Source organism: Buceros rhinoceros, unplaced genomic scaffold (genome assembly GCF_000710305.1).
Source record: "Buceros rhinoceros silvestris isolate BGI_N320 unplaced genomic scaffold, ASM71030v1 scaffold11728, whole genome shotgun sequence".
NCBI classification, from domain to species: Eukaryota; Metazoa; Chordata; class Aves; order Bucerotiformes; family Bucerotidae; genus Buceros; species Buceros rhinoceros.
The window spans coordinates 41662-51031 of NW_010428699.1; the positions used below are offsets into that span (position 1 = coordinate 41662).

Here is a 9370-nt window from a genome sequence, read left to right on the forward strand (position 1 = left end):
CTTTCCCTCAAAAACTCAGGGTGTTCTCATCTACCCTGCCTACAAGGTAGGGTCCTAGCAATGCTATGCGGCCCCAGTAACCAGGCACCGCCTGCCAGGGGGCCAGCTGGAACAGTCCTGGCCATGCCAGTGGCTGCACTTTACGTGCTCTAGAGAAGCTGTGGATGATGCCTGAGCCGTACCGGAGCCTTGGGTAGCCTGCTGCTGTAGCCATAGCCTGGGAGGCAGAGTTGAGGAAGTTCTCCTGTTGTTATTTTAATCTTTATTGCTGAAGGCGCTTTTGCAAAGGTCATAGTACAGAGAGGTGGCAGAGGGGGGGAGGGAGAATTTACTGTTCTGCATTTGTAACCACATTAGGGTTCCCAGCTATGACTTGGAGAGCTTGAGTGCTGCCATAATAGGAAAGTATCTGATCATATATTAATCAAGCAGCTGACTAGCGAGGCAGGAGGGTGGCTTTCTTCATGCACTGCTGAAATGCAGCTCTTTCCACAGTTGAACAGCAAAGCTGTTTAAAGGCACAGTGTTTACTGAGGAAGTGAGAACTGGAAATTGCACAGGAAATTAAAATCCCATCATAATGGTTTCCATTTAAAACTTGTCTGGGACATTGGGGATCACATGCATGCCACTGCAGAAAGAGGCTTCCGTAACTTTGAACTGAATTTGTGAGAAGCATTATGGCACTCCATCCTGGAGGAGGGGACTTAAGGCTAAATGTGCTGTTCTTGCTGGTGGGGTATTGTTCTGCAGTGACAGAGGGACCAGACTGTACCAGCGCTTGATCCCCAGCACCGTTTCCTTTTAGGTACCAGAGGCTTCCGCTGAATTTGCCAGTTAGTCTAGTGCTTCTGAGGCAGCTTTATCTAGTAAGACATGAGATTATACAGTTGATAGCCGTTTTAATTTGTTACGTTCCTTGTTAAACTTCCACAAAATTTGATCTCCACATGGGGATGTGAATTATGGCCTCTAAGTTTTTACCCAGAATAACTTGTAGATCCCCATTAACACTTATATACTTATGCATCGGTTATGCATTTGTAAGCCATTTTAAAATGTAGGTAATGTAAGTAATGCATTAGTTATTTTGGAGATGAGGAATGACTGCTTAAATAAAATTAACATTTAAAGAAAACCAGTATTTATCTCTGTATTAATTGTTGAACAAAATCAGTCCCTTTATAGTTAGCTATGAATTAATTGAAAATACAAATTTTTTTCAATTGCATTTTATTACTATTCCTTTCTGTTTTATTATGTTTTCCCAGTATACATAATACTGTGCTACTTTGTTTATCTTATGTCAGGAATAGTATTGCTGCTCTCCAATGTTATTACAACTAGAGAAAAAAAAAGATTAATCAGACACTTCAAAAGCCTCATGCTGAAATAACATTTTAAATCATAGAAGAACTACCATTTTCCTCAGCAAAACTAATTTTTCAAATTCAAGTTAACACTGCATTACAAAAGTAAAGGTCAATTTGAAGAAGAAAGGATTCTGGTTGCCTAATGTAGTTGTTTTCTTTATACCAAATTGTACTTTGCAGTCTAATAGGAAGACGTTAATTCTTTTCTGGCTTGCTTTGAGTGATATTAAGGGGCCGGTTGGTGCGGTTCAGATAAAAATAGCTGTTACATTTAATCTGATCACTAATGATAACCTTCATTTCCCTTCACACTGTGCTTTTGAAGTCACAGGAGACTGCTGAGCTCCAGGGTTTGCTCTTCAGTTTCAGAGATAGTTGCTGTTGAACGTGACGCTTCTGCAGTCCCAACCATCTTCAAATAACTGACCATGGAAAATGAACACCCTTGTATAAACCCATAACCTCCCCCACTGTTGAGTGCGTGCTTTCTGACACACTCTCAAGAATAGCGTTAGACTTCTTTGGCATTAGAAGATGGCCCTTGAATTTCTGAGCTTGTTGTGGACTGAAGAAACAAGAACAGAAAAAAAAAAGTTCAGGAAATAAGTAAAAGGAGGCAAGGTCAGATTAAGGCTTTTTTCTGTATGCCGATACTACTTGCCTTTCTTGAGCTTGGGCTATATCCACTTCCCCAACATTGCCATCTTTTCATCTGCCTTCTGAAGTGAGAGTCTGCTGGGAAGCAGCGGGGTGACCAAAACCAAGGCTTAGATCCCGCCTGCTGGGTAATGTGGCCCTGGCACTGACCAGCGAGTTTTTAATGAGAAGTAGACTGGCTCCTGTCTTCAGCCATAAGGTCAGTTATGGTGTTATTTTTTCTCGTCTTGCACAGAAGCTAGATTGACTCTGCTAGAAGACGACAAGACCCTGTCGTTTACTTTCTCACCCCTCAAATACAGAGGGGGAAGAATGACCACATCAACTCTTGGGTTTCAAAACTGGTACCTGGAAGGAGTTAAGTCCGGCCTCCGTACATCTAAGCACCCATATGTATTGTTTAGCTGACTGGTTGCTTTGTAGAGTCTAGTCAGATAAAACGACTCTTCCCATCACATAAAAATAATGCTCCACATGAATGTCAACATCCGTGAGATTCCTGCCCGTTTTGGTCCTCTTTAATTAGGGACTGTTCTGCCTCATTGAACAGCGTGGTGTAATAGCTTGGGATGAGAGTAGCATAAAGATTGTCACAGCTTGAATAATCTTTTGAGCAGTGGGAGGTAATGATCCTGCCTGAAGCAAAATACCATTTCCAGCATGTTATGGGGCACTGTGATTCTGTCCCACACTTCATTTAGTCTTTTTCCAAATGCTGTATTTTTATGAGTATATTCCATCTTCAGTACAGTCCTGTAATTCCCGTTGAATGTGGGCCAGGTGAACAGGGGCAGAAGATAGCACTTAAGACATTAAATGCCAGTCAGAGGCTCCAACCCATGCAATTTTTCATGCCGAATGTTTTTCCAGACAAGCAATCTCCATTCTGAGGATAAAGAAATCCTGAGAGTAAAGAGTGAGTCCTGTTTTCCTCCAAGTCCATCCCACTAGCTTTTGCCCTTCCATGAACGCTTTAGTCTGTTTAGCCTGTGTTCGAAGGTCACAAAAGACTGCTTTAGGCTTTTGGCACGTATGGAATAAGCAATGTTTTCTTTTTCCAGTGGTGACACAACTCATTTTACTTTATAGTTAAAAAGTAAATGAAATAAATAGCTGAAGGCATATTTGTGAATAATTACACTTGCATTACATTTCTTGAGAGCTTACTGGGTAGATTTGTGTGTAAGATTGGATTGTTTTTCTTGTTGCAGGCAGCTTCATTATCCATCCAGTGTTTGCAATGGCTTATGAGGCACTACAGCAGATTACGGAGACAGCATTCTAATGTTTCATCTGGAAATGGAATAAATAGATCTTTTTCAATTGCAACAATTTGAAATGAGCTTTCAAGATGTTAGATTTGGAAAACAGCTAATTAGATGCTGTTTCAGGCTGTCCTGCTGGGATGACTATTGCATATACTGAAGTAAGATCTGCACCCTGCAAGTTGTCTCAGTGTTTAGTCTTACGAAGTAGTCTGTAGCACTAGACCAGTGCTGGGGCTTGGGGTGCTGCTTATGACGGTGGAACTTGTCAAGCAGTTGATGTCATGCTCCAGGAAGTTTGTTCCACCACAACTCAGGTTCGCCTGAACTGACACATGGCCAGAGTCAGTCCGCGTTAAGCACATGATTTTGAAAACTTAGGAGTTACTAGACTTCTGTTATGGCCGTCCTGTGACTGTTGGTGTGGGATTGTTTTGTTCACCTCCCCTGTTGGTGGTGATCAGAACCCAGCAGGGACACTTACTGACTCCCCCCGCTTGTCGTGGCTTGTTCAGAAGAGTGGGAGTCACTATCTAGGAGAGAGAATTTGGACTAAATTTGAAGAAATAGCTTAGTGAAATAGCTTAGTGTAGTGAGAAAGGGTAGGGGGTTTATTTTCTATGGCGTTAATGAAACCAGATCCCCCAGAAAGTAGGAAGTGCAGGCCAGTGCTTACCAACTCTTTTTGATTTCTGAATCCCACAAAATCACAAGTAGCTGTGGATTGAAGTCTACTGACAAGTCTTGTTCCTCCTAGTTTGCTCATGTGAGCCTGTGGTAGTTGAGGGATCCTCACATATCCGCGTGGAAGAAAGCTGGTGTAGTCTAGAAAGTGTAGATATAAAAAAAAGTGTGGGTGTGTGACTGAGGATGGGGAGGGAATCTGGATCTACCTGTATCGCTATGTAGAGGTAGCTTAGAAAAAGGTGGCCAGTGCTCTGGCCTGCCGAGAGTGAAAATTTCCTGGGTTTTCAGACCTCTTCCAAACTAGTGATCCTTTGTGAGGGGCAAGCTAGGAGTGGGACACAATAATGAAAGAGGGATGTTTCTGTTGGCTTGCTTTCACTTGTCTGCATAAATTTAATGATTTGAGCATTCAGTCTTAATAGCCTGCATGTTTAAGATGCACGAACAACTACTGACAAGTAAAAGCTAGTGTGACATAGGTACGTGTATAGCAGGAAGGGTTCAGAAAGGCTTTCAGTCACTCATGTTGGTGCAGTGAGGTCATGTCTAGTCTGTGCAGGTCCCGAACACAGGCTGGGTTTTCACTGTAATTAAGTAGGTCAATTGGTAATTCATAGAATCGCAGAATGGGTTGGAAGGGACCTTAAAGATCACCTAGTCCAACGCCCCTGCCATGGGCAGGCTGGAACGCATGCTCTTAACTCTAGCTAACCAGTAAAACAAAACCAGTGTAGTTAGCAGATATATTTTAAATCATTAGGCTACTTTTAATAAAGCGACTTGAGGTGGGTCTAAAATCTTTCTCCCTTAGCGCAGACACGGCCAAAGAAGGCACACCACTTAATTCTCTCTCCAGACTGACAATCTATCTGCTAAAGTGACAGTCATCAGTAGAAGATGTTTTGGGGGAGAACGCCAAGAAAATCCACTCCCAAATTTTAGGAAATGCCCCATCCAGCTCTTTTCAGTTTAACACAGGACTTAAAACTCTTTAAGCAAGTATGTGTATGTATTCACGTGTCATCATATATATTAAAATGCAGCTATACCACTCGTATATAGACAGAGAAAGAGAAAGAAGAGCAAAGGGAGAAAGGAAACACAGGTATGTCATGTGCAGTGTATATATAGGTGATACACATGTTGTTTTATAATGTACACTATGCATGTATGTGTGATCATTATATAAATATTTCTATACTATCCAAAAGCAAACAACAAATTTCTTCATTACCCATCTTAAATGTCTTTTGAACACTTCCAATTTCTTAATCTACGAGTCTAAGTCATGGCTGAAAACTTCTCCACCCACCATTTCTCCTTAGTGATGGGAAAAAGAGAAATACAGAAAGACTTCATAAGGAATTTTGGGTTTGATTTCAACAAGAATGGGTCAAAACCAAAAGTCGGTCAGGTAGATCTTAAGATACGATAAATTATTGTAGATCATCAGGTATGGTAAATTATTGTAGTACAATTGATTTTAAGGCAGTGATGATCATTCACATCAAACAAAAATTAACTGGCCTGGAAAGTCTAGATAAAGATTATACTAAATGCTGTGGTTTCTTACATCTGTAAAATCTTAATGTAAGATTGCTGAGTCACTACTGCAAGTTAACACACTGCTAAGACTCGGCTGTAATAGGAAATGACTTGTACCAGATTTCATCGGGAGGTGTGACACCAACTGCGTCTGCTCGTCCATCTGGTTTTCCCTACTGACATTTGCAAAGGACAGCAATTTCTATACTAAAAAGCTAGTACTGATGACTTTTGTTTTCTACTGTTAAGACTGACAGCAGTGGCTAGGGAGGAACCTAAAACTCAGAATGTTGCAAAAGTGAAAATCATCAAGCAATGAGAAGGCATTAGTCTCATCAATTTCAAAGCTGATTAAATGCTTGTTCTATTATTAGTATAAACATTTTTATAAAATATTTCTCCATAAAAAATAAGAATACTTTCCCATAAGAGATACTTTTCTATTTAGAATAAATTAATATAGGAGAGATTCTGACGCATGGAAAAGTAAAACAGTTTTTTATTTTCTTATTACAGGTATCACGAAGCAGTTGCTGTTAGAGCTCGCTGACTAGCCTATTTTTTCACTCGAAAGATTCAAACAAAAAGTCTGTATTTACATGTTCTGACTGAAAATTCTTAGGCTTTTAGAGGGTGATTTAAAGTCCTTTTTTGGTTTCTTTCTGTATAAAATGTTGTCATTTCTTGTCTTAGTTCTCTTTAACTCATAAATACGAAATCAAAACTAACCTCCCTACCAACAAAGTGCTATTAAGCCATCATGAAAATAATGTGATTTATAAAAAACTCCATTTCTCTGCTGTAATGTGGATAAGATGGTGTTTGGCATTAGGAAAATTTTCACCAAGCATTGTGCAGTAGTTATTAGCTTAGGAACTAGTACAGAAATTTCTGTTTGTTTAAGTCACTGTAAGTTTTTATATATAACATGGCTTTAATGGGAGAATTCAGCTTTTTCCTTGGCTGTGTCAAAAACTTGTGAGCATAAGGAAGTCACTTCTGACCTTCACCTCCCTTTCCCCACAAAAAAATAATATAATATCTGGACTTAAAGATGTTGTTTTGCTTGAGTAGTTAACAGAAACCGTGCAGGTTCTTGGGTTTAGTGGCTGAAGAGGTGTGACAATGTTAGTAGCATTAATTTTTTTCCGTAAAATCTTTGTTTTGATATCTTAACTTTACATTATACTGTGTAACCAAAGTTCTGGTAAACTGTCAAGCTATTCTTCCCCTCCAGATTTCCTCTTTCTTCTTACATTTTAATCTTTCTTCTTAAATGTTCTTCTAATTAAAGGAAAATACTAAGTGAACATTTTGTCAACATGGCTGCATTTATTTGCTTCTTGCAGTTTAAATAAAATCAGTATGGAATATGCCAAAACCTTCCCTTTAAGAATTTACTCAGTTTAGAGTGGATTATGATCATGGAAAATGGGCATAAAAATTGAGTTCTGAATAAGAACAAGAAATGAAGGCAAGAAATACTGCGAGACTCACACTAAAATCATGAAATGGTATCCCTGTTTTCTAGTAGGAAGAAGAAAGAGAGCGGGGAATGAGGGGGGTTTTTTTTTGGTTTTGTTTTTTTTTCACTCACACGAGGAAGGTGTTTCCCTTGAGCTGCGTTAACAGTACTTACAGGGGTGAGCATCCTGGAGGCATTCATCTCAGGAATACAAAGCAAAGTGGTTAAAAATGACTGAAATCCCACTGCTGTTTTAAGTGGAGCTGTCTGCAGGCTCCTGGCATGATGTTCGCTGCAGGACTGGGATACAACAGTTATATGAGTATAACAAACAAGTTTATAGAAAGGAGAAACCTGGTGGTGTGAGGAGGTTGGTGGAATGAAGTTTCCTGGAGTTTGTTAGTCCAGGCAGATCAGGGCTCTCTTCACAGTGAGGGCAGGAGTTTTTCCAGGGCTGCACTTTAACACAGGGGTGGTTGGAGCAAAATTCAGCAAAGTCAGCTGGGTTGTCCACGTGGAGACTGAATGCAGTTGAAAGAAAAGCTGAGGACTGGGAATAAAGGAAGGCAAGGAGCCAAGGATTGAGGCTGAAAAGCAACAACAGAGCCTGGAGAGAAGTGAGGAGAGCAGCACAGTGGCAGAGAGATTGCACATAAATGATTCAAAGGGGAAGAGCTCCATGTGTTGAAAGGGATGAGGCAGGAAACAAGTGAAAAGGATAGAAATTTGCCTTCGGAAATATTATCTCTTCCTCTAATGTGGGAGGTGTAATAGGAACAGGGTCTTAATCCCCACTTCAAACTATTTTAAGGTTCCTTTGGTGTAGAGTAGATACGGGGTTACAAGTAACTTCTACCTGTAGGGGGGCACAGGAGGGTCCCTCTGCCTCTCACTGTCAGCTACCTGGACAGGAGGGGACTTGCTGAAACATCAGGGTGGTGCTTGGTGCTGGATGCAGCATCAGGGTGGTGCTGGATGCACCATTTGGATGTCGCTCCTCAGTGCCTAGCTACCAACGGGCTGTCACAGGCTGCTGCTGGGAGGAGGTGGGGGATTCGGTCGGCTGAGTTTGCTGAAACTGGTCCCAGGTTTGGTTTTTTTTTTTTTTTAATATGTTCCCCATTGTCACAGCTGTGTCTGCGAAGGAGAGAGGGGCAGGGTATTCCACCTGTGCTGCCCTGTGATTATCAGTTTTTGAAAAAAAATGTTGATGTTTTGTTTTGTTTTGTTTTGTTTTCTTTGAGCAGATGGGCAGAAGAAGGTTCAAGAGGAATTTGACATAGACATGGATGCGCCAGAGACAGAGCGGGCGGCTGTGGCGATACAGTCCCAGTTCAGAAAATTCCAGAAGAAAAAAGCGGGGTCCCAGTCTTAGTAGCTACCTCACAGCTTAAAACAAAGTAATCCTGAAATGATTTATCGAGAAAATCGGATATAACGCAAAGATGCATGTACAGAAATTATCAGTATTTAAAACGCTAATGGCAGATAACAAACCGTAAGCTTGTGTGTGACTTATCCCAGATGTTTCACGCGCATTATCCTCTGTAACTCACCATTTTACTTGATGTTGTAATAAAAAGTTAGGGTGAAGTAATTGAAGTGTCTGCCTTCATCTGTCTTTTCATATTAATCCATCATCCTCAGGGTTACAAATGAACCCAGCCCAGATGCCTGTTTTTCTCTTCGCATAAAGCTTGGAGACATAACAGCACCGTATGTTACAAGGTTTTTGCTGAGAGATGAAAGCGTGCATCTCAGTCCCGCATACCTCATTTGGAGAATTCCAGCTGCCAGCCAAATGTGACAATAAAATTACTTTCTCATAATGAGCTGAAAGTAGAAAGTTGCAGGCAGAAGCTGGCAGAAGCTGAGGGGAAGAGGTGTAGGAAGCAGTGAGCAGTTTATTTTTGTCTTGCAATTATGCCAATAAAGTGGCTTAAGTGAGGAAATTGTCCCTGTCCTTCCTCTTCACATGATAGCATTCAGAATTACCCAGCTCAGACCACACTAACTGTTAGGGGGGAAAAAAAATAAAATCAGATGCAAAATAAAAAGCCCAATTCCAGAAGCTTTTGGAAGGTGGTGGGTTTATTTGTAGAAATAGAATCCGACACTTTACACTCCTTTTTGATGCAGCTTTTCGCTCTACATCGTACATAACTATTTCTATGTCATCTCTCTCTTTTCATATTATTTTTGGTATTTGATGAGTACATCGTAACAGGATTCCCTGTCTCCATCTGGACTGCTCGGCCCCTTTCTACTGCACTTGCTTTACTAGCCCAGTTTTTGATTAACAAAAAGCAGCTCTAAAAATGTCTGTCTTAAATTGGAAGGAATATTTTCTCCCTGTTGTAAAACAGTAACAGACCGGT

At 40.7% G+C, this 9370-nt stretch overlaps 1 protein-coding gene across 1 annotated transcript; it reads left to right on the forward strand.

The window, feature by feature from the left end:
• Positions 1 to 8239: 8239 nt before the first annotated feature.
• On the forward strand, positions 8240 to 9049 carry PCP4 (Purkinje cell protein 4; the record flags this gene model as incomplete). Its single annotated transcript, XM_010142369.1, has 1 exon — positions 8240 to 9049. A coding segment is annotated over one exon (128 nt), but the record flags the coding sequence as incomplete, so codon positions are not given.
• Positions 9050 to 9370: the final 321 nt, after the last annotated feature.